The following is a 25779-nucleotide window of genomic DNA, read 5'->3' on the forward strand; positions in this document are numbered from 1 at the left end:
GAACTCACTATTTAGCCAGGTATGTCCTTGAACTTCTGGTCCTCCCTCCTCTACCTCAGAACTGTTGGCCTTATAGGAGAGTACACCACCACACTTTCTCCATGCAGTGGTGGGACAGAACCCACGACTTCACTGGTGCTAGGCAAGCACTCTCCCCACTGAGCCACCTCCCCAGCCCCCATGCATATTCCTGGAAGAGGCCAAGGCTGTCTTCACACATTTTTCTAAGTTAGAAGGAGATATGGAAAGACAGAAGAGAGTGGTTGTTTTGTCAAGGGAGCTGGGAAAACAGCAGAAGCTTGCTCAACATGTGTCATGGTTACAGTCAAGTGCATGGTGGATTACCTCATACCAACTTCCCCATCTTCAAAGCAAACACTATCGTTGAGAGGAACAGGTAGCAGAGAAGCAAAGGGTTTGAGAGTGTGGTTTCTAGAAAGAGTTTGCCTCTGTCTCAATCTCGTTCCTTTACCACTCACTCCCTTTTGCCTGTCAATGAGGCCGTGGCAGTGTGCTACAGTGCCTATTGTCCTTTTAGACAAAGGTTAGAGCGTCTAGCCCCATTACTTCGTCCCCATGTTGCCGGCTACAGCCAGGGATGGCCTCCATCGACTGTCTACCTACCTGGAAGAACTTGAGGCTGGGGACCTGAAGAAATTCAAATTATACCTGGGGATTGCAGAGGAACTGGGCCAGAACAAGATCCCCTGGGGACGAATGGAGATGGCTGGTCCTCTGGAAATGGCCCAGCTGATGGTGGCCCATATGGGGACAAGGGAGGCTTGGCTTCTGGCTCTCAGCACCTTTGAGAGGATTCACAGGAAGGACCTGTGGGAGCGAGGACAGGGAGAAGACCTGGTGAGGGGTAAGGAGGGGGAGGGAGAGCCCAGCCTGGAATACACCCATTCTCTTAGCTTTACACTTGTGAGCTGGATTCAAATTTCAGCCCAGTGGTCTTTTTCCTTGTAATCTTTTATCTACAAATCCTCCCCCCCCCTTTTTTTAGAGAGATGTGTGTGTGTGTGTGTGTGTGTGTGTGTGTGAGAGAGAGAGAGAGAGAGAGAGAGAGAGAGAGAGAGAGAGAGATTTGCGAAGTCCATTGTCTCCTTCTACCATGTGGGTCCCAGGGATCAAAGTCAAGTCACCAGGCTTGACCACGTCTCTGACCCTAACCCTGGTATTCTCTTATGTGTAAATGTTGATTCCAACACCTCTCATTACTCTACCTCCCTCTCACTCCTGTTGACCTCTTCCTCTCCCAACTTTGTCTTCTTCCTACTTTGATGTTCCAAGACTCTAGTGAGCAGAGCCTTAGTTTACCGGAGACCCCCTGAGAGAACCACGCTGATGAGAGATTGCTGCAAAATGCAAGAGGAATTTTTAATGTTCCAGCATGCTGGGGCCATCCTGCATCCCAAAAGGAGAGGTGACCCCACGCAGCTTGTTCAGCTGACATTTACACAGTCTCTCAGGGTAGTGGGCATTAGACCCAATGTGATCGGCAGAACAGTGCCTTTTTTAATTGATTGGTCTTCAGGAATGAGGACCTCCCTTGTCTGTGTGTGGCTTTTCTTTTTCAGGAGGGGAGGAGTCTGGTGGAATTTTCCTCTTCAATGTCTTTTTGAAAAAACGTGCTGGTCGCAGTGGCACACACCTGTAGTCCCAGCTACTCGGAAGGCTGAGACAGGAGGATCGCTTAAGTCCAGGAGTTCTGGGCTGTAGTGAATAGAGTATCTGCACTTAGTTCAGCATCAATAGGGTGATCTCCCGGGCTCGGGGGAACACCAGGTTGCCTAAGGAGGGGTGAGCAGGCCCAGGTGGGAAACGGAGCAGGTCAACTCCCGTGCTGGTCAGTAGTGGGATCATGCCTGTGAATAGCCACTGCACTCCACCCTGGGGAACATAGGGAGACCCCGTCTCTTTAGGGGAAAACAACAACAAAAACAACAACAACAAAAACCAACCAACCAAACAAAAAACCTTTGATTTAATGTATGAGTGCTCTGCTACATATACACCTGCAAGCCAGAAGAGGGCATCCGATTCCTTTATAGGTGATGGACTTGAACTCGAGACCACTGGAAGAGCAGTCAGTGCTCTTAACTGCTGAGCCACCTCTCCAGCCATACCTTGATGTCTTTTAGAAATATTTTTATTTATTGCTGATAGGGTATGCATGGCACATGTAAATGAGTGCAGGCACTTGGGTGTCACAGCCTGTTTGTGGAGTCAGAGGACAACTCTACTTCCAGGGGATCCAACGTTGTCTGGCATCTATAGATACCTGTATGTGTGTAGTGCATGTAAACTCATACAGCCTCACACACATACACATAAATAATAATTTGCTTTGTTTTGCTTGTTTTTGGAGACTGAGTTTATCTGTGTAGCCCTGGCCATCCTGGAATTCGCTTCGTGGACCAGGCTGGTTTTGAATTCAGAGATTCACTTGTCTGTGCCTCCTGAGTTCTGGGATAAAAGCATGTGCCATCATCATGTGCCCTAAGAATAATTTTTTTAAAATGAAAATCTACTACAAAGCTCTATCTATCTGTCTGTCTCTATGTATCTACCTATCTGTCTGTCTGTCTATCTTTCTTTCCATCATCCATCCATGTTTCTGGATTTTTTTTGTTTGTTTGTTTTGTTTTTCGAGACAGGGTTTCTCTGTATAGCTCTGGCTGTCCTGGAACTCACTCTGTAGACCAGGCTGGCCTCGAACTCAGAAATCCGCCTGCCTCTGCCTCCCAAGTGCTGGAATTAAAGGCGTGCACCACCGCAGCCTGGCTTGAGATACATTCTTACTATGTAGCCTAGGTTGGCCTCACACCTGTGTTCCTGTTGCTTCCTGAGTGCTAGGATAATAAGTATGAGTCACCACAATAAGTTATTAGTTTTTTTTTTTATTAAACAGCACTGAGTATTGAATTCACTTTTTAAAAAAAGATTTATTTATTTTGTAATAAATAAATTTCATATAAAATATCTCATATTTTATATGAATACACTGTAGCTGTCTTCAGATGGACCAGAAGAGGCCATCAGATCATTACAGATGGTTGTGAGCCACCATGTGGTTGCTGGGAATTGAGCTCAGGATCTCTGTTGGTACTCTTAACCACTGGGCCATCTCTCCATCTCTAAGATCATTTTTAAATTTTTTTTGTTTTTTGTTTTTTTTGTTTTTCGAGACAGGGTTTCTCTGTGTAGCCCTGGCTGTCCTGGAACTCACTCTGTAGACCAGGCTGGCCTCGAACTCAGAAATCCGCCTGCCTCTGCCTCCCAAGTGCTGGGATTAAAGGCGTGCGCCACCACCACGCAGCTAAAAATTTTTTTAAAGAATTATGTGTATCGATGCGTGCATGGAGTTGGAGGTCAGTATGTTGGTTCATGCAAAGGCCAGAAGAGGGTGAATCCCCTGGAGCTGGAGTTACATGCAGTTGTAAGCCATCCAGTGTGGGATCTGAGAAGCAAACCTCTTGAAAGGTGATAGGCAATGTTAACTGCCGAGACATTGTCTCCTCAGCCCCTGTTTGTTTTGAGTCAGGGTCTCATTCTGTAGTCTAGGCAAGCCTGAAACTCACGAGGAACCTCCTGCCATAGCCTCCTGATTGCTAGAATTACAGGGTGAGCCAGTGTGCCCTACAGAGTCACATCTGTAAAGCCCAGTGATTCATAACCGATGAGCTGAAACAGCTGTGCTAGGCTGACACGTAGTTAGCATCCCTGCAGAGAAAACAATATCCTTATGATAAAAACCACTCTACTGTAATGAACCCACAAAGAAACACACACAGATGGGTTAAGGAAGCCACTCAAACACTTGCCCAGCCCCTAATCTCGCCACATCTAAGTAGTACTGTATATAGTTAGAGTGACCACTCTAAAGCTTGGCGCTTTGCTGAAGGTTTTACACTTCATCGATCTATTATATTCTAATGTACTTATCCACCAGAAAAAAGAAAACACTGACAGAATTGAAACTAGAAAAACAATTTTGTCTCTTCCTCTTCTTGAGTTGTGAGTTCTTTTGCCTGCACTCTGTCCTTCCGCATCATCTAATATGAACCTGTCTGGGTCTCTGAGACTTTAAGTGTTACACTGTGCTCATACTTACAGCTCTTTACGTATATATACATACAATGTGGGCTAGGACCCAGACACGAGGGAGGATGTGCAATTGTTTCTTTCTGATATCTAAATAAGTCTAACTAAATCTATTAATATATTACATCCTAAATCCATTTTCTTGAAACTTTCATTATTTCATTTTTCTTTAGCACTGAATAAAATTTTATGTTATATACACATACCAGATTTTCACTAGCCATTTATCTCTTCGTGGACATCAGATTAGCTCCATTTCCTTGCAATAGTAAATAGAGCAGCGATAAACACAGAATGCAAGTATCTCCATGGAAGGATACGGACTTCTCAGAGTATATGCCCAGGAGCTGAATAGCTGGCTTATATGGTAATTCTACTTTTAATGTTTTCAGGAACATCTAAAATGATTTCCACAATGGATTTATCGATTTCCACTCCCTCCAGCAGTGAATAAGGATCCCTCTTTCCCCATCCTCTCCATCATTTGTGGTCAGATTTATTGATGAGAGTCAGTCTAACTGTGGTAAAGTGGTATCTCAAAACACTGGAGCTGGGAAGATGGCTCAGAGATCAAGAGTACCAGCTGCTTTTCCAGAGGACCTGGGTTCAATTCCCAACACCCACATGGAAGCTCACAGCTATCTGTAGCACCAGTTCCAGGGCATCAGACACCCTTGCACAGACTCACGCATGGGCAACACACAAATCCACATAGAAACAAGTCACTAAAAATAGTTTTAATATGCCTCTCCCTGATGACTAGGGAAGTTTAACACTTATAAAAATAATTGGCCATTTGTGTTTATTCTTTTGTAAACTGTGTATTCATTTCATTAGACCACTTATTGATTAGGCTGGGTATGGCGGCACGTACCTATAGAAACTTAAACAGGAGTAGGGTAGGGGGTGGACTACTGAAAGTTGAAGGTCAGCTTGGGCAGTACAGCTTGTGGTACATAGTAAGAATGTATCTCAAAAGTCCCAATACATGGATGGATGATGGAAAGATAGATAGATAGATAGATAGATAGATAGATAGATAGATAGATAGAGCTTTGTAGTAATAGATTTCCACTTTAAAAAAATATTCTTAGGGCACCTAGTGATGGCACATGCCTTAAAAACCAAACACATAGGCCGGTGAAGATGCTTCAGTGGATCAGGTGACTTCTACTGTCAAATCTGATCACCCTAGTTTCATCCTCAGAACCCGCATAGTAATGAAAAAGAGCTGATTCCCAAGCTTGTCCGCTGACTTCCACGCACTCCTTATGTATGCATACCTCACGCCCACAATAATATATATGATTAGGGGATATATATTATCAGCCTGATCAGGAGACACACACACACATATATCTCCAAGCTGCTGGGTGTGATGGCATCCACCTTTAATCCCAGCCCTCAGGGAAAGAGGCAAATGGATCTCTCTGAGTTCAAGGTTAGTCTGATCTACATAGCTCTAGCCCAGCCAACATTATATAACAGGACCCTGTCTCATTAAAAAAAAAAAATTAAATTACATGTCTGTATATGAAGAAAAGTATATTTTATGTGTATAAAAGATTTCCTATGTACATTTCTGTTATATTTCTTTCTCTGTGCTTATTTTGTCTGTATGGAGTGAGGATGGGAGATGAGGTGGGCTTCAAGACTGACTTCCGTGCTCCAGGCTGGCCTTGAAGGCCCTTTGTAACAAAGGATGATTTAAAATGGCTCACTGGTTAAGAGTGTTTGTTTGTTTGTTTGAGACAGGGTTTCTCTGTGTAGCCCTGGTTGTCCTGGAACGCACTCTGTAGACCAGGCTAGCCTAGAACTCAGAAATCTGCCTGCCTCTGCCTCCCAAGTTCTGGGACTAAAGGCATGTGCTACCACTGCCCAGCTCAAAGGATGATTTAAAATTCTGGTCTTTCTGCCGCTGCCTTCTAAGTGCTGAAATTCTTCTTTCTTTCTTTCTTTCCTTCTTTCTTTCTTTCTTTCTTTCTTCCTCCCTCCCTCCCTCCCTCCCTCCCTCCCTCCCTCCCTTCCTTTTTTTCTTTCTCTTTCTCTTTCTCTCTCCCTTCCTTCCTTCCTTCCTTCCTTCCTTCCTTCCTCTCTCTCTCTTTCTTCCTTTCTTTCTTCTCTCTCTGTATGTATTTATTTATATGTATATTTATACATATTAAAGAAAATTCTTTCCTAGCCACCTCCAAAAACGTCTTACCCCAGATACAATTCCATCTCCTCATTGCTTGACTTCAGGCCTATCTCTCATCACCGAGTGTGTGAAATTACATTATTTGTCTTTCGTGTGTCGCTCTCCCCTGTACCATCAGACTATCCATTTCTAACACAACACAATGAGGTGAGTGCTGGATACTCTAGCATGGTGAGCAGGAGCTACAAAGCCACACTTTGATGTAACAACAATGAATATCAGGGCTGGAAGTGTAGCTCAGTGGTAGAGTGCTTGCCCAGCATGGTCAAGGCCTTGGATTTGATGCTCTCCAGCAATAAAAAGAAAGAGAGAGAGAGAGAGAGAGAGAGAGAGAGAGAGAGAGAGAGAGGGAGAGAGAGAATAAAATATAATACTATTGATTACTAGCTGACCTCCCAAATGTTTCTTGCAGTCACTCCGAATAATGGTCTATGCTCCCTTGAGAACCAATCAGCATGCCCTTTGGATGTTTCTCCCGATGCTCCAAGAAAAGGTAAGCTATGAGTCTTGTACCTATTAGGATGTACTAGCTGCACATAAGCAATATCCCAACTGAAAGCAGGTAGAATAGAAATAGCATATAAATATATATTTACATATATATATATATATATATATATATATATATATATATATATGCCTCTCTCCTCCTTTTAATATATAATATATAACATACAATATTGCCGGGCAGTGGTGGCGCATGCCTTTAATCCCAGCACTTGGGAGGCAGAGGCAGGCAGATTTCTGAGTTCGAGGCCAGCCTGGTCTACAGAGTGAGTTCCAGGACAGCCAGGGCTACACAGAGAAACCCTGTCTCGAAAAAACAAAACAAAACAAAACAAAACAAAACAAACAAAAAAAACAAAAAAAAAAAAACAAAAAAAACCCATACACTATTATATTTATTATATTATATACATTTTTTGAGATGGGGCTTTCTACATAACCTTGGTTGTCCTGGAACTCACTATATAGATCAGGCCGGCCTTAAACTCACAGAAATACTGGGATTAAGGCATTTGATATCATGCCCAGCCAGAAATGGTATTTAATGTTGATATATGGCAAGGAGTCTTAAAGGTGAATAGATGCAGAGTTTATGTGGTAGACAAACACCATTAAAGACTTCACTTCTTTTAAATTAAAAAAAATTAAAATATTTATTTTTATTTTATGTGAGTTTGCCTGTATATGTACCACATTCATGACTAATGAGCCGGAAAGCCTTGGATCTCCTGACATTGGAGTTATATGTGGTTGTCAACCAAAGTGGGTCGTCTGCAAGAGCAGCACATGTTCTTAATCGCTGAGCCATTTCTCTAGCTCCTTTAAAAACGTTTAAACTTACTTTGTGGGCTGGAGAGATGGCTCAGTGGTTAAGAGCACTGATTGCTCTTCCAGAGGTCCTGAGTTCAATTCCCAGCAACCACATGGTGGCTCACAACCATCTGTAATGGGATCTGATGCCCTCTTCTGGTGTGTCTGATCACAGCAACTGTGTACTCACATTCATAAAATAAATAAATCTTAAAAAAAAAAAAAAAAGATTTCTATAAACTTACTTTGTATCCAGAGGGTGGAGGGTGTGCCTTGGTGCATGTGTGAATGAAGATCATAGGACACTATGAAGGTCGCTGTGTGAATCCTGGGGAATGAAGTCAGGTTGGCAAGCTCAGTGGCCAGCACCTTCACTGACCGAGCCATCTCAACCAAACTTTATTGATTCAACCAACTGCTCTATGTCAGCCATATGTCAACTTTTTAATTTGTTGTGTGGCCTGGAACTTACTACGGAGCTGAGGCTAGACTTGAACTCCTGACCCTTCCACCTTTAATTTCCAAGTGCTGGGGTGACAGGTTCTTAGCTGAAGTCTATTCTATTTGACTTTCTAGTTTGTGGGTGTGAGATAGCTACCAAACTACTTCTCACAAACAAATCACAGTTTAGGAGCAGAAAGGGAAGGAGCTGGGTGAGTTGCCTGTAATCTCAGTGACTCAGGAGGCCAAAGCAGATAGATTGTAGCAAGCTTACACTTAGTTTGGACTGCTTGTAGAAGCCCTCTCAAACAACATTACACATCCCCAACTGCTAAATCATCTCTCTAGCACATGCCCTCCCCCCCACCCCACCCCCTACACCTCGTGATTCTCAAATGCTGCATCCCAGAAAATCCCTGTTCAACTGATATGGAGCTCCTGAAGCATCTCTTCTCCAGCAACTGTTCATTGCTTACATAAACTTAGGGAGAGGCCTTATGAACTCTGGAACTTTTGGAGTTTCATGAGCCTTGTAAATTTCACGAACTTTTTGAGTCTAGTGTCATTAGCTCCAAGTCTTATAAATCTCTCTCCAGGAAGACATGTTTCAAGACAGAGAAATCAATCATTTGGGACTTATGAGTTCTCTTGGGGAAGACATGTTTTAAGTCAGAAGAATCAATTGCTGTACAACAGACACAAGGAATATGTACTCACAGAATGTGTACACTTGAATATGTACACAGAATATGTACACAGAATATGTACACTTGAATGCCTCAACTTCCCAGGAGAAGGGTTCTCGGATTGCAGCTAGAAACTGTTCTGAGGACCTAGCTCAACAGTTCCTCAACCGGAAGAACAAGTAGCCAATAGACCATGCTTGGCAGTCGTTGAATTCATTGTGATCTGCTGATAACATCTGGGAGTGGTGGCTTACCCTAGTAATCACAGGGCTTGCAGGGCTTGGGGTAGGGAGTGGGGGGTATTGAGGCAGGGGAATGAAGAAAAGTTAGAAACCAGTCTGAATTAAAGAGAAAGACTATTGCTGAAGAAAAAGAAAGAAAGAAAGAGAGAGAGAGAGAGAGAGAGAGAGAGAAAGAAGGAAAGAAAGAAAGGAAGAAAGGAAGGAAGGAAGGAGTCGGGCAGTGGTGGCGCATGCCTTTAATCCCAGCACTTGGGAAGCAGAGGCAGGCGGATTTCTGAGTTTGAGGCCAGCCTGGTCTACAGAGTGAGTTCCAGGACAGCCAAGGCTATTCAGAGAAACCCTGTCTCAAAAAAACCAACCAACCAACCAAACAAACAAACAAAAAAAAAAAAAAGGAAGGAAGGAAGGAAGGAAGGAAGGAAGGAAGGAAGGAAGGCAGGAAAGAAGGCAAAGTGGCTTGTGCCCGTAATTCCCAGAACTAGAAAAGCAGAAGCAACAGGTTCAGTGGTTCAAGGTTGTCCCTGGCTATACAGCTAGTTTGCAGTCAGTGTGACAATATGAAACTCCTCTCAAACAAACAACAGAAAGTGAAGGGGGTGAGGTATGTAGCTCAGTTGTTTGAGAACTTGCCTAGCATCCATGAAATCCTGTGTTCAGTCCCCGGCATCACATGAATTGGATGTGGTGGCACAGGGCTGGAACCCCAGCACGTGTGGGGTATTGACAGGAAGATCAAAAGTCATCTTTGAACATATAGCAAGTCTGAGGCCAACCTGGGCTACATGAAACCCTGTTTCAAGGGGGAAAATACTGGGATCAGAGAGATGGCTCACTGATTAAGAAAGTTTACTGCTCTATCAGAGGACAGAGCTGGAAGGTAGATGCCAGCACTCACATCAGATAGTTCCTGACAACCCTTAACTCCAGTGCCAGGGATTCAAAACCCTTCGCTGGCCTCTCTGGGCACTCCGTGTGCATGTGCACATACACATAGCTCAAAAATAAAAACAGGGCCTGGAGAGATGATTCAGCAGTTAAGAGCAGTGGTTGAAGTTCCAGAGGATCTGAGTTTGATTATCAGCACCCACATAGCAAATCTGTAACTTCCGTCCCAGGGTCCAACGCCTTTGGCCTCTGCAGGTATTTGAATAAAGCACCCATATGCATTAAAAAGTGCAAATTAAATTAAAAATAAAAATTTTCTCAAAAAGTTGCAAACGGCTATGCCACTGACCTTTCCTTTCTCTCTGCTAGATCCCCAGACAACCTACAAAGACTATGTCCGAAGGAAATTCCGTCTAATGGAAGACCGCAATGCACGACTAGGCGAATGTGTCAACCTGAGCCATCGGTACACTCGGCTTCTCCTAGTAAAGGAACACGCAAATCCTATCTGGGCACAGGAAAAACTTCTGGATATAGGGTGGGGACACTCCAGAACCAGGAGCCACCAGGCTAGCCCTATCCAAATGGAGACCCTCTTTGAGCCAGACGAAGAACGCCCTGAGCCACCACGCACGGTGGTATTACAAGGGGCAGCAGGGATGGGGAAGTCCATGCTGGCCCACAAAGTGATGTTGGACTGGGCCGATGGGAGGCTCTTCCAAGGTCGGTTCGATTTTGTCTTCTATATCAGCTGCAAGGAGTTGAACAGAAGCCACACCCAGTGCAGCGTACAGGACCTTATCTCCAGCTGCTGGCCAGAGCGAGGTGCACCCCTCGAGGACCTCATTCGGGCTCCTGATCGTCTCCTATTCATCATTGATGGCTTCGATAAGCTCCATCCTTCTTTCCATGATGCTCAGGGTCCCTGGTGCCTCTGCTGGGAGGAGAAACGACCCACTGAACTCCTCCTCGGAAGTCTGATTCGGAGGTTGCTTCTGCCCCAGCTCTCTTTGCTCATCACCACACGACCCTGTGCACTGGAGAAGCTGCATGGCTTGCTGGAACACCCCAGGCATGTGGAGATCCTAGGCTTCTCTGAGGCAGAGAGGAAGGAATATTTCTACAGATATTTCCACAACACTGGACAAGCAAGCCAAGTGTTTAGCTTCATGATGGACTATGAGCCCCTCTTTACCATGTGTTTTGTTCCCATGGTGTCTTGGGTGGTCTGCACCTGCCTAAAGCAGCAGCTGGAAAGTGGGGAGCTTTTAAGACAAACATCTAGGACCACCACAGCGGTTTATATGTTCTACCTTCTGAGCTTGATGCAGCCCAAGCCAGGGACCCCAACTTTCAAAGTCCCAGCCAACCAGAGAGGCCTGGTCTCTCTGGCTGCAGAGGGTCTCTGGAATCAGAAGATTCTATTTGACGAACAGGATCTTGGGAAACACGGCCTAGATGGAGCAGATGTCTCCACTTTCCTCAACGTGAACATATTCCAGAAGGGCATCAAGTGTGAGAAATTCTACAGCTTCATCCACTTGAGTTTCCAGGAATTCTTCGCAGCCATGTACTGTGCACTGCATGGCAGAGAGGCGGTGAGGAGGGCGCTGGCTGAGTATGGTTTCTCGGAAAGGAACTTCTTGGCCCTCACGGTGCGCTTCCTGTTTGGCCTCCTCAATGAAGAGATGAGATGCTACCTCGAGAGGAATCTCGGCTGGACCATCTCCCCTCAGGTCAAGGAGGAAGCGTTGGCATGGATCCAAAACAAGGCTCAAAGCGAAGGCTCCACCCTGCAGCATGGCTCCCTGGAGCTACTCGGCTGCCTGTATGAGATCCAGGAGGAGGACTTTATCCAGCAGGCTCTGAGCCACTTTCAAGTGGTTGTAGTCAGAAACATCTCAACAAAGATGGAGCACATGGTCTGCTCGTTTTGTGTGAGGTACTGCAGAAGCACAGAGGTGCTTCATTTGTATGGGAGTGCCTATAATACAGGCACAGAGGATGACCCACCAGAACCTTCCGGAGCCCAGACTCAGTCCGCACAGTCGTAAGTGCTCTTGGGGAACAGTGCTCCAATTTAATGCCTTTAATCTGTGCTTTTCAACTGAGGCGATTTGGGGAGGGGTAGGAGCTTTTGTTTTGCTTGAGGATATCTATCTATCTATCTATCTATCTATCTATCTATCTATCTATCTATCTATCTATCTATCTCTGAAGACCAGGTTAGACCTGAACTCACAGAGTTCCACCTGCCTCTGCCTCCCTGGGATTAAAGGTGTGTACCACCACTGCTCAGCTTTGCTTGGGGACTTTTAAAAAATATTTTCATTAAAAATATTTTTAAGGCCGGGCGATGATGGCTCACGCCTTTAATCCCAGCACTTGGGAGGCAGAGACAGGCGGATTTCTGAGTTTGAGGCCAGCCTGGTCTACAGAGTGAGTTCCAGGACAGCCAGGGCTACACAGAGAAACCCTGTCTTGAAAAACAAAACAAAACCAAAAAAATTAAATTGATATATATATGTATATGTATATATGTATGTGTGTGTGTCTGTGTGTGTGTGTCTGTGTGTGTGTGTCTGTGTGATGTATATGCAGGTACTCAAGCAAGCCAGAAGAGGGCAACAGATCCCCTAGAGCTAGAACCATTATGAGCCACTAGACATGAGTGCTGGGAACAGGTTAGATCCTGTGGGAGAGCAACAAGCAAGCTCTCTTAACCACTGCGCCATCTCTCCAGTCATTATCTTATTTAATTGTGTGCATGCATGTGTGTGTGTGTGTGTAGGTGTGTGCACTTGAGTATAAGTGTCAGAAGAGGGCGTTGGGTCCCCAGGAACTGGAGTTACAGGCAGTTGTGAGCTGATGTGGGTGCTGGAAACTGAACTCAGGCCCTCTAGAAGAGTTCTTAACAACTGAGCCATACCTCAGTGGTTTGGGGATTTAAATTTTTGTTTTATTTTACAGCTTTTATTACATTCATTTTATTTTGTATGCATGTCTATGGGTGCTGTGTCATGGCATGGGGATTCGGGTCAGGGACAATTTGTGAGTCTCAGGGATTGAACTCAGGTCATGAGGCTCGTTGGCAAGAATCTTTACCCAACTGAGCCATCCCACTAACCCTTACATTTTATTTTATTCAATTTTAGTATCTGTGTGTGCCTCTTTCTCTCTGTGTGACTCTGTCTCTGTGTATATGCATGCCTATGTCTCTCTGTATGTCTATGTCTGACTCTACGTGTGTCTCTGTGTGTTCTCTCTGTGTGTCTGTGTCTCCTTGTTTCTATGTTTATGTCTCTCTGCTTGTCTGTCTCTGTCTCTCTCTCTCACTGTGTGTGTGTGTGTTTCTCTGTCTCTCTATCTCTGTGTATGTGTATGTCCCCACTTTTGCCATGGGGATTGGGGGTGGGGTGGGTGTGGGAAGGGCCTGAGATAAGAGGATCTTTGTGAGTTAGAGGCCAACCTGGTCTACAGAGTTCCAGGGCACGCAGTTGACAGTTCTGGGGCCATACACAGAGAAAACCTGTCTAAAAAAAAAAAAAAAAAAAAAAAAAAAAAGCAAAAAACAATAAATAAAATAAATAAAAAAGAAAATAAAAAAATTTGGAAGTGGGTTTTCTGCTTTATTCCTGCTGTGCTGTCTCACTGGCCTGCTTCTGTTTTCTGAGACAGGGTCTCCTGTAGCTCAAGTTTGCCTCCAACTCACTGTGCAGCTGAGGCTGATAAGTTAATAATTGAACCCTTGATCCTCCAGCCCTCACCTCCCAAGTATGGGACTACAGGCATGCCCCACAATGCCCAGCTTGTTTTGACAGGGCCACACTATCAATCCTCCTGCCTCAGCCTCTCAGGTGTTGGGATTACAAATGTGAATCACCAGAACCACCAGCCAAGGATTTTGTTGTCTCACTCTGGCCCTCCAGACAGATATCCAGAAAATCTGTGGAAATGTTTTTGTTGTCACAATGGGAAGCTGGATGGTGCTACTGACACCTAGTGGCAATAAGTGGAGATGCTGAGACTAGGCCTACATAGGCAGGGTGGTTCCAGCAAAACATTAAAACAGTCTCTAAATACTCAGTAGGATCCAAACAGCATACAAGGTGGTCTCCAAAACATACAGGGTAGTCTGTATAGAAAGAAAAATACCAGCCAGGCGGTAGTGGCGCATGCCTTTAATCCCAGCAGTTGGGAGGCAGAGGCAGGCCAATTTCTGAGTTCGAGGCCAGCCTGGTCTAAAGAGTGAGTTCCAGGACAGCCAGGGCTACAGAGAGAAACCCTGTCTCAAAAAACCAAAAAAAAAAAAAAAAAAAAAAAGAAGAAAAGAAAAAAAGAAAAAAAAAAGAAAAATACCAATAATGCAAGAGCGGGGACATTTGCTTAAACAATATTAACTGGTACTAAACCTGAGCTCACGAGAGGAAGAGTCTGTTGTAACAAACCTTTTCAGGGGCTGAAGAGATGGATGGCTCAGAAGTTAAGATTGGCTGTTATTCCAGAGGTTCTGAGTTCAATTCCCAGCAACCACATAGTGGGTGGTTCATAACCACCTATAATGAGATCTGGTGGCCCTCTTCTGGCCTGCAGACATATGGGCAGGCAGACTGCTGTATACATAATAAACAAACAAATAAATAAATAAATCTTTTTTTTTGGTTTTTCGAGACAGGGTTTCTCTGTGTAGCCCTGGCTGTCTTGGAACTCACTCTGTAGACCAGGCTGGCCTCGAACTCAGAAATCCACCTGCCTCTGCCTCCCAAGTGCTGGGATTAAAGGCAAAACTTCCCTGGGTAACTGGCATCCTGATTGACAGAGAGAGAGAGAAAGAGAGAGAGAGAGAGAGAGAGTGTGAGTGAGAGAGAGAGAGAGAGAGTCAGTCCTGGTTGGCAAGTTGAAACATGAATGCTAGGCAAGTCACCTCCCACAGTTGAATATTAACCCAACCAATGGGAACAGGGTAAGTGTACCACCACAAGTCCCCCATCCCTAAAATCCCAATTGGTAGGATAAGTTAGCACAGATATTTGTAGTTTGGGAGCTTTTAAAACTCTGTAGTATTCTGACTCAAGGTTATGCAGTTCAGTGCCTGAGTCTGTTCTGTGGCCTTGATTGATCAGTAGTGGCCTGAGTACAACAACAACAACAACAACAACAAAATTGTTATCTTTACTAAGGGGCTGGAGAGATGACTCAGTGGTTAAGAGCACTGACTGCTCTTCCAGAGGTCTTGAGTTCAATTCCCAACAACCACATGTTGGCTCACAACCATCTGTAATGGGATCTGATGTCCTCTTCTGGTGTGTCTGAAGACAGTGAGTGACAGTGTACTCATATACATAAAATAAATAAATACAATCTTTTAAAAAAATACTAAGATGAACATTCAGCCAGGCAGTGGTGGCGCACGCCTTTAATCCCAGCACTTGGGTGGCAGAGGCAGGTGGATTTCTGAGTTCGAGGCCAGCCTGCTCTACAGAGTGAGTTCCAGGACAGCCAGGGCTACACAGAGAAACCCTGTCTTGAAAAACAAAAAAAAAAAAAAAGAAAAAGAAAAAGAAAAAGAAAAAAGATGAACATTCAAAGACACAGTCAGCTCCTAAGTCTGTGCTGTTCTCCCTAGCTAGTCAGTTTTGTTGCCTAATTTAAATAAAGATCTTGCTTTGCTGGACTCTTGTGCTTGCTTGGGTCATTTTGGATTTTTGGACCCTACCACTAGGTGTCGTAATGGCATGTGCTTTTATTCCTAGTACTTTGTCAGGAGACAAAGGCTGGCAGATCTCTCTCTGTGAGTTCAAGGCCAACCTGGTTTACACAGTAAGTTCTAGGACAGCCAGAGTTAAACAGTGAGACCCTGCTTCAAAACAAAACAGACACACACACACACAGGGAAGGGAGGTAAGAAAAAAAAAAAAGGACAAAATAAAGAAAGAAAAGAACTGTGTGTCTGAAGTCAAGCATGGTATCTCACACTGCTGTAATCCCAGAAACTGAGAGGTAAAGAACAGAAGATCAGGAGTTTAAGGTACACAACAAGTTCAGGACCAGCCTGGGCTACATGTGGAAACCCCCCCCCCCCATCAAAACACACACACATACGAATAATCTAAGAGTCTTGGAGTTTGAGATAAACTTGGAAATAGCAAGGGGGAAAACATTATATAAATAGGCTAAGATGCTTCCTGAGTTGTTAAATGGAATACTTGTGTCAGCCATAATGATTACATGGACCACTAAACTACATGTTGGCCTTTACACAGACAGGAGAGGAACATACTTCCTGACATCTACAGTGCATACCTCTCAGCAGCTGTCTGCACCAACTCAAACCTCATCGAGCTGGCCTTGTACCGCAATGCCCTGGGCAGCCAGGGTGTGCGGCTGCTCTGTCAAGGCCTCCAGCATGCCAACTGCAAGCTTCAGAACCTGAGGTGAGTCCCGGCTGCAACATGAGTTTCTCATGGTCCACACCACCCTCTCCCATAAGACTCATCTAAGAACACACAGGGTGATGTCTGTTTGCCATGACTCCTGTGGCAGTGTGCCACAGTAGGAAAGCCTCTTCAACCACTTTTTTTTTTAAATATAATTTATTTTGTATATCTGTGTGGGGGTGTTGGATCCCCCAGAACAGGAATTACAGATAGTTGTGAGCTGCCATTTGGGTGCTGAGAATTGAACCCTAGTCGCTTGGAAGATCATCCAGTGCTCTTAACCACTAAGCCTCTAGACTCTCTTCTTCCATTTAAAACAACCACAAAACAAAAAAACAAAACAAAGCAGGGCTTTGCTATGCAGCCCTGGCTGAACCTCTCTGTATAAGCCAGCATGGCCTCCACTTCCTGTCTTCCCCCTGCCCCACCATCTTTCCATATTGCTGGGATTAAAGGTGTGATTCTATGCTAGGGTTACAGCCTTTAAAACATTTATTATTATTATTATTATTATTATTATTAAATTTATTTATATGTGTGTCTGCATACGAAGAGCACAGACGGACATTAGATCACCTGGAACTAGATTTACAAGCACTTGTGAACTGCCTGATACCTGACAGGCGTACTGGGAATAGAACTTGTGTCCTGTGCAAGAGCAGTTTGTGCTCTTAACCAGTGAGTCTTCTCTTCAGCCCTACAGCCTTATATTTTGAAGCAAGCTCTTAAAACTGAGCCTGGAGATTACTCCTGGAATCCACTTGCCTCAGCCTCCTCTGTGAAGGGGCTGTACCACTGTGTCACTCTCCAGGCCCCACTACTGGGCAATTCTAGGCAGGAGCTCTACCACCAAGTCACATCACAACCTCTCACTGGGTGATTCTAGGCAGGGGCTCTACGACTGAGTCACCTCCAGATTTTCCCTGGGGTGCTGGGGATAAAACCCAGGTCTTCACTTTACACACTGAGCCATGTATCTAGCCCCTACAGTATTTTTTTTTTTTTGATTCAAAAAAACTCCATACTAGACCACTATCACCCAAGCCTTAGTTGCTATCATATTTTTCTTTGTCCTCAGGACAGAAACCCAGGACTACAAATGTGCAATTTAATGTCTCTGCCACTGAGCTGGGAACTTCTCCTTTATTTTATATCAGATAAAAAGGGGAGAAACAACCCAGGTGTAGTGGCACATGGCTTTAATCCCCCCCACCCCACCTCCACCCCACCCCCGACTTGGGAGGCAGAGCCAAGCAGTCTACAGAGTTTGAGGCTGAGGCCAGTTTTCTCTGCATAGCAAGTTCCAGGACAGCCAGGGCTACACAGAGAAATCCTGTCTCAAGGGAAAGAAAGAGAGAAAGAAAGAAAGAAAGGAAAGAAAGAAAGAAAGAAAGAAAGAAAGAAAGAAAGAAAGAAAGAAAGAAAGAAAGAAAGAAAGATCCAAACAAAAATAAAGGGGGGATGGAGAGGCATGTGTAACCTTTAAAAAGAGGGACAAATGTCAAGCAGAGAATATTCCAGAACAGCCACTGAGTAAATGACTTGCTCTGCCTTCCTTTCCCCCTAAGGCTAAAGAGGTGTCAGATCTCCACGTCAGCCTGCCAGGACCTCGCTGCAGCTGTCATCGCCAATAGGAATTTAATCAGGCTGGACCTCAGCGGCAACAGCCTTGGGGTGCTAGGCCTGGAACTGCTCTGTGAGGGGCTGCAGCACCCCAGGTGTAGGCTGCAGATGATCCAGTGAGTGGGTCTGCACTAGGCGTGCTTCTCCTTATGCTCCTGCTCCTCCCCCCTCCCTTCTCCTTCTGCTTGTCCTCCTTGGGCTCCTCCCCCTCCTCTTTAAATCCCATTAGCATATGTGAATTGTACATATTCCTGAGGTTCCTTGCCTCTTCCCCCACCTCTACCCCTGTTCTTTCTCTCTCAATTTATTAAGACAGGGTCTCAGGTAGCCCAGGTTGGCCTCAAACTGGCTATGTAGCATAGGCTGGTTTTGAACTCCCCGTTCTGTTATCTGTATGCTGGGAGTGTGCCTTCCGTGTGATATTTCGATATGTATATCACACGCACAGATCAAACACAGCCCGCTTTTCCTTACTATCCCCAAAAGGTTCATTTTAAACAAAATAGATTTTTGTTTGTTTGTTTTTGTCTTCAGTTTTGAACTTTTGAGACAGGGTCTCACTGTGTAGCCCTTCCTGATTTGCACTTGCTGTGTAGACCAAGCTGACTTTGCACTTATAGAGGTTTGTGTGCCTCTGACTCCCCAATGCTAAAATTAAAGGGGTACATGACCATACCCAGTGCCAATAGATTCTTTAAAAATTATTTCAGGCCTGGTGTGATGGCACATACCTTTAATTCCAGCACTTGGGAGGTAGAGGCAGGTGGATCTCTACAAGTTCAAGGCTATCCCGTCTACTTAGACTCTGTCTCAATAAACAAAACCAACCAACCAACCAAATCAACCCAACCCAACTACATAGGGAAGAGAAAAAAACTACATAGGTTCATGTTGGGTGACTACACAGAACATAATGGCCTCTTCACCTTCTCCCTCCTAGGCTGAGGAAGTGTCTGCTGGAGGCTGCAGCTGGCCGAGTGTTGGCCTCTGTTCTCAGCAGCAACTCACATCTGGTAGAACTGGATCTGACAGGAAACCCCTTGGAGGATTTGGGGCTGAAGTTATTGTGTCAAGGGCTGAAGCACCCAGTCTGCAGGCTTCGGACCTTGTGGTGAGTTCTTCCGGGGCCAGCTCAGAGGGCAGTTCTGTCTGTGTTGACTCAAAGTAGACAAATAAACCAGGTGTTACATTTCATCCTAGTACTCAGAGTGCTGAGGCAGGGCTGTTGCCAATGAGGTGTTTCCAGGCCCTTGGCTTCTTACTCAAGCCTGAAATAAAAGGGAACTGAAAAGTTGGCTCAGAGGTTAAGAACCCATGTTGGTTTCACAAAAGGACCTTGGGTCAGTTCCCAGTGTCCACATGACAATCACAACTTCAGTAAAGCCAGTCCCAGGGGATCTTGGAACTGGAAGAGCAGCCAGTGCTCTTAACCTCAAACCCATCTCTCTACTCCCATAAAATAATAATTAATAATAATAATGATAATAATAATATTTGACAGCAGGGGCCAGAAGGATGGCTCAGCAGGTAAAAGCCCTTGCTATCAAGCCTGATGACTGAATTCAATGGCCTGGATTATTACTGAGGAAATAGAAACCTGATCTTCGCAGACATAACCCCAAAGTGCTGACATCAAAAACACGATGCATATGCCAGTCTTATTTGTTTTACCCAATAAAAACAAGTCTTACTAAAAAAAACTACCTGTAGGAGCTCACGAGGTAGTTCAGGGTAAAGGCACCTGTCACCAAGCCTGTCAACCTGAGTTTAGTGCCAGAGGTCCATACTATGCAAGGAGAAAGATGAGTCTTGCAAGATGTCCTATAACTCTGCCCACAATGGGTTCCTACAACAAACAAACAAACAAACAAACAAAAAATACAAACCTCAAGGGCTAGAGACATGGCTCAGTAGTTAAGAGCACTTGTTGCTGTGGGCATCTACACACATACATCATATATATATGATGTATGTATATATTTTTTTTTTCGTTTTTGTTTTTTCGAGACAGGGTTTCTCTGTATAGCCTGGGCTGTCCTGGAACTCACTCTGTAGACCAGGCTGGCCTTGAACTCTCAAACTCAGAAATCCGCCTGCCTCTGCCTCCCAAGTGCTGGGATTAAAGGGGTGCATCACCACCGCCCGACCTCACAAAATATTTTTTGAGACAGGGTCTCATTCTGTGTCTTTAACTAACCTGAAATTTGATACATAGACTAGATTGGACTTGAGCTCAACAGGGATTCCATCTGTCTCTGATTTCTGTATGCTAGGATTTAGGATTAAAGGTGTGTGTGCACTACTACATTTGATATCACAAAATATTTTTAAGTATAATTTGAAAAATCCATATATATATTCTGATACACATAATATCATTATTTGTCATCTTGAACAGTTTTTGTTTTTGTGTTTTCCTTGGGGTTTTATTTTGTTTTGGTTGGATTTGTTGTTGTTGTTGGGTTTTTGTTTGTTTGTTCGTTTGGCTTTTTGGTGATTCTGGGAATCAAACCCAGAACTTTGCATGTATCAAGCAAGTCAAGCAAGTGTCCTACTACTGAGCTACACCCCTAGCTTGAGACGGAGTCTTACTATGTACCCAGGCTAGTCTCTAATGGAGCATCCTCCTGCCTCTGTCTACAAAATGCCAGTGGGTGTCACAGGTATGTGCCACACAGCTTGCTGAGGACATTTAAGTCTGAAAATAGGACAGAAGATAAATTTAGTCCCCTCCCCCCCCCCCCCCCCCGAGGCTCGCATCATGCTTACTGAGCTGGATGTTATGTAGGCTGAAGATCTGCCACCTTGGACAAGCTTCCTGTGAAGATCTGGCCTCTACTCTCAAAATGAACCAGAGCCTGATGGAGCTAGACCTAGGTCTGAATGACCTTGGGGATTCTGGGGTGCTTCTGCTGTGTGAGGGCCTCAGGCATCCAGACTGCAAACTCCAGACCCTCCGGTGAGTGTGATCAGCCTAGTTCTCTCTTCTCTGGCACTGAGGTCGTGGTACCTCCCATTTCCTTACCTGCTCCACACACAGCATCTTTCAAGATTTCTTGGTACAGGGCCTTTCTTTATACAAACCACTGACATTCCCTGAAATTGCCCTTCTGCCCTCCTGTCTACCTCATTTCCAGGGAAGATTGGCTAACCCTTCAGGTCTCAGAACAAACACCACTGACCAAAATGTACCCTCTGTTCTAGTTTGTTTTCTGTTACTGTGATAAACATCATGACCAACGTGACTTTGGAAGGCAAGGGTTTATTTTAGCTTTCTGGTTATAGTTCATTCATTATTGAGGGAACCCAAAGCAGAAGTCTGAGGCAGGAAAAAAAAAACAGAACAAACAGGCAGAGGCAGGCAGATTTCTGAGTTCAAGACCAGCCTGGTTTACAGAATGAATTCCAGGACAGCTAGGACTACACAAAGAAAAACCCCCTAAAAAAAAAAAAAAAAAAAAAAAAAAAAAAGAATTATCTATTTTATGTATATGAGCACACTGTAGCTATCCTCAGACACACCAGAAGAGGACATCAGATCTCATTACAGATGGTTGTGAGCCACCATGCGGTTGCTGGAAATTGAACTCAGGACCTCTGAAAGAGCAGTCAGGACTCTTAATCTCTGAGCCATCTCTCCAGCCCTCCAAAAAGAAATTTTTTTTTACAGATATTTTCACTCTCATGCCTGTGTGAGTGTGTGCCACATGTTTGCATGTGTGCTCAGAGCAAGAAGATCTCACATCCTCTGTTGTGTACTGCTGCCTGCCCAGCATGGGTGCTAAGAACCAAACTGGGGCCCTTTATAAAAGAAGCAAGTGCTCTTAACCATCTCTGTAGCAGGACGCCCCCTCTACTTTTCTGTTTCATTTTGGTTTTGGAGACAGGGTTTGAGGTAGCTCAGGCTACTTGCTCTGCAGCACAGGTCAACGTTGAACTCCTGTATACTTGATTTCCCAAGAATAATGACCACAGACAGGCAATGCCACACCCCAAATACTAGGGATGGAGTCCAGGGTGTGTATTAGGCAAGTACTCTAGCAAATGAACACCACCCCACCCCACCTTTTCTTTAAAAAAAAATAAATAAATTTTTTTTTAAAAAACTACATATTTGGCTTATTGGCCACATGTAGGTGTATGGCAACATACATGCCTAGTACCCACAGAGGCTAGAAGAGGGATTTAGACTCCCTGGGATTGGAGTTACTGTCAGTTGTGAGCTATCACATGGGTGCTGGTCATCGAACCACTGCTTGTTAGTGCTGAGCTATATCTCTAGCCCATCTCCTGTTCTTATTTATTTTGTATTTTTCTGAGTTTCATTCTACCTGGGCCTTTGCTTTCTGTCCTATCTTCCTCTCTGCCTTCTCTTTTCTCTTTCAAAAGTAGGCAAAGCCATATCCCTGCACCCAGCATTTGCACCCACCCTGCACCAGTGTAAATTTGGCACTTTTATCCCAGCCCTGATGACATTACCAAAAGGTACAGGGCAAACTCAGCTTGGCCTACCTCTAGGTTGGGCATTTGTCGACTGGGCTCAGACGCGTGTGCAGGGATTGCCAGTGTGCTCCAGGTCAACACATGCCTCAGAGAGCTGGACCTGAGCTTCAATGACTTGGGAGACAGAGGCCTGTGGCTCCTGGGGGAAGGCCTGAGGCACCAGACATGCAGACTCCAGAAGCTGTGGTGAGAATTTTTTTTCCTTGGGAGGGGGGAGAGGGAAAGGGTGGGAATGTTAATGGAGGCAACAGCTTTTCCTTTTGTTTCTGTGCCCCTTTCCCCTTTCTTTGAAAAATCCAAACGTAAATGAAAAGACAACATTTGGTTTGGGGAGGTGACTCAGCCCCCAAATTCTCTGTCTCACTTGTAGGAAGCACAGGTTCCAACCCTAGAACTGCACAAATTGAGTCTGATAGCTCTTCCCTGTAATCATGGCATTTGGACGATGAAAGGCAGGAAGACCAGAAGGTTGATTTTGAGGCCATCCTGGGCTATATACAATTCTGACTTTAACAAAAAGTGTGCAAGGCCAATGGGGTTAAATCTTTGATGGCTTTGACAAACTCTGTTTGCTCCTTTCAGACTCACATGGTAGAGGATCAACTCCTTCATGTGTGTCCTGACACCACACACACACACACACACACACACACACAAAATCACTATAGCAGGAAGCACAGTAAAGAAATAGAACTGAAGCCTTTAATCCCAGCACTTGGGAGGCAGAGGCAGGCAGATTTCTGAGTTCGAGGCCAGCCTGGTCTACAGAGTGAGTTCCAGGACAGCCAGGGCTACACAGAGAAACCCTGTCTCGAAAAAAAACAAACAAAAAAAAAGAACTGAAGAAAGAATAGCATCTCCCACCCAAAATCCAAAAACAAACCAAAACAAGCAAACAGGTGATGCACTTTTGAGGCTGTTTAGAGTTTTCCTGAAAAAAGGCATTTATTAACTTGTGTAACAAAAAGGATCTGCCTTCATGCACGGCTTGATCTGGGAATTTGATTTAGATTAAAAAATTTGAAAATTATTTGATTTTTATCTATGCATACGTACATCTTGGCCTGGGTGTGTCCACAGAGGCCAGATTATGACCTCAGATCCTCGGGAGTACCTGTTACATGTTGTGAACCAACAAATCAGGACTGGAAACCAAACTTGGGTTCTCTGGAATAACAGGCTTAGCCACTGAGCCATCTTTCCAGTTTTGGCTTTTGGATTTTGGGTTATTCTGATCTCTTATTACATTGGCTCCACTCTCAGGCTAACCCTGCTTCATGGCAGGGTCCTTGCTGTTCTGTTTGGTCCCAAACACATTGTCATTTTTGAGACAGGGTTTCACTGTTTAACCTTGACTGCCCTGGAACTCACTCTATAGACCAGGCTGGCCTCGAACTTTGAGATCTGCCTGCCTCTGCCTCCCAAGTGATGGGATTAAAGGTGTGCGTCACTACTCTCAGGCTTCCAAATCCACATCCTTAACAAGCTGAACATATTAAGACTCATTGTTTACAGATCTGTGGAGAGGCCACTTCTGGAAACTTGGCAGGAATTTGTCATTGGGCCAGGACAAGGAAGTAAGCTCAAGTAGGAATCTGATTTTGAGCTAGAACAAAGAAGTAGGCTTTATGACTTTGGGCTAGGACAGGGAAGCAGGCTCAGATATCTTGGTCATCCTGATAACCCTTAAAAACAGCTATTGTGGGACTTTGTTTATTGCCTTGCTTATTCCTTAACCTAGAACTGACCTTATTACATGCATGTAATTAAAATAGTATAAAAGAAGATTGGGAAAAAAAATAAACCGGATTCAGCCTCAGAACTGGCTGGGGTCATGCTATAGTGTTGTCTAATTGTCTCTTTCTTTTTAATCCTCGCTCCTGCCCTAGAGAACCTGTGGACCGACTGAGCTGACATGGTCAAAGATGTGTTCTTTGGAGACAGGGAACCACTGAGGGCTGGCACAATCCCTACCTCTTCTCTATGAGGCCAAATTTGGCTCTAGACTAAAATTGAGGAACAATTAATCACAAAAGGAAATGTTTGATCCTTGGCTCCAAAGTACATGAGGATCCAATCTATATATAATAACTCACATTATTATAACTTGTACTATTTTTCTGTTGTTGTGATAAGACACCCTGATCAAAAGCAACTTACAGAAAAATGGGTTTATTCTGGCTTACTGTTCCAAAGAATAGGGTCTGATTTGGTGACAGGATGGAAAGGGATAGCAGGAGCTTGAAACAACCCCAAATCTTTGCTTTGTAGACCAGGGTAGCATTGAACTTAGAGATCTAACTGCCTCTGCCCACCAAGTGCTGGGATTAAAGGTGTGTACCACCACATCTGGTTTAAACCCAAGAGCTACAAATGCTCTCAACTGCTGAGCCATCACTCCAGCCCCTCTTAATCTTTTTGTGTGTGGCACACTGGAGCTAATTAGAACCCTGCATGAGCATGGTGGGGTGACTGCTGACTAAGTGCTACACCACTCACTAAGGAATGTGTCCAGCAACCACTGGATAGGTTCATGACAGTTTCCTTTAAACAAGGTCAACAGGGCTGGAGAGATGGCTCAGAGGTTCAGAGTACTGGATGCTCTTGTAAAGATACTGAGTTCAATTCGCAGCAACCACATGGTGGCTTATAACCATCTATAATGAGATCTGGTGCCCTCTTCTGGCCTGCAGGCATACAAGCAGGCAGAACACTGTCTAATTTATGCATAATAGATAAATGTTTTCAAAAAATGTCAACTGAAGCTGGGCGGTGGTGGCGCACGCCTTTAATCCCAGCACTTGGGAGGTAGAGGCAGGCAGATTTCTGAGTTCGAGGCCAGCCTGGTCTACAGAGTGAGTTCCAGGACAGCCAGGGCTACACAGAGAAACCCTGTCTCGAAAAACCAAAAAAAAAAAAAAAAAAGTAAACTGAAAAGGATGCCTCATATACCTTCAGCTTTTCTTCTGTAGGCTGGATAGCTGTGGCCTTACATCCAAAGCATGTGAGGACCTTGCTTCCATCCTGGGAATCAACCAGACTCTGAATGAGCTTTATTTGACCAACAACGCTCTGGGGGACACAGGTGTCAGGCACCTGTGCAAGAGGCTTAGGCATCCTGGCTGCAAGCTTCGAGTCCTGTGGTGAGAGATGAATACTGATTTCTTGGGGAAAAAGGAGGATGTGGGAATGCTGAGCTCAGATTTTGGGGTAGGAATACCAAACCATTGAGAAGCATAAAAAGTGGATAAATAACTCTGGGGGTGGGGTGGGGTGGTGGGGAGAGAGAGGAGAGAGAGAGAGAGAGAGAGAGAGAGAGAGAGAGAGAGAGAGAGAGAGAG

At 44.7% G+C, this 25779-nt stretch overlaps 1 protein-coding gene across 3 annotated transcripts in view; it reads left to right on the forward strand.

Moving 5' to 3' along the window:
• The first annotated feature begins 424 nt into the window (after positions 1–424).
• The window catches only part of Nlrp12 (NLR family pyrin domain containing 12), a 28161-nt gene continuing 2806 nt past the window's right edge, over positions 425–25779 (forward strand). The window contains exons 1-10 of one of the 3 annotated variants that reach the window (XM_028775081.1): positions 425–865; positions 6717–6797; positions 10245–11922; positions 12560–12569; positions 16143–16309; positions 17881–18051; positions 18876–19046; positions 20724–20894; positions 22454–22624; positions 25411–25581. In XM_028775081.1, the coding sequence (XP_028630914.1) occupies positions 577–865; positions 6717–6797; positions 10245–11922; positions 12560–12569; positions 16143–16309; positions 17881–18051; positions 18876–19046; positions 20724–20894; positions 22454–22624; positions 25411–25581 (3080 nt within the window). In that variant the 5' untranslated portion in view covers positions 425–576. Of the gene's footprint in view, positions 866–6716; positions 6798–10244; positions 11926–12559; positions 12570–16138; positions 16310–17880; positions 18052–18875; positions 19047–20723; positions 20895–22453; positions 22625–25410; positions 25582–25779 lie in introns of all 3 variants that reach the window. The other 2 variants (XM_028775080.1, XM_028775082.1) reach the window with 2 other exon arrangements.

The sequence above is a fragment of the Grammomys surdaster genome, unplaced genomic scaffold (assembly GCF_004785775.1).
Source record: "Grammomys surdaster isolate TR1022 unplaced genomic scaffold, NIH_TR_1.0 252, whole genome shotgun sequence".
NCBI classification, from domain to species: domain Eukaryota; kingdom Metazoa; phylum Chordata; class Mammalia; order Rodentia; family Muridae; genus Grammomys; species Grammomys surdaster.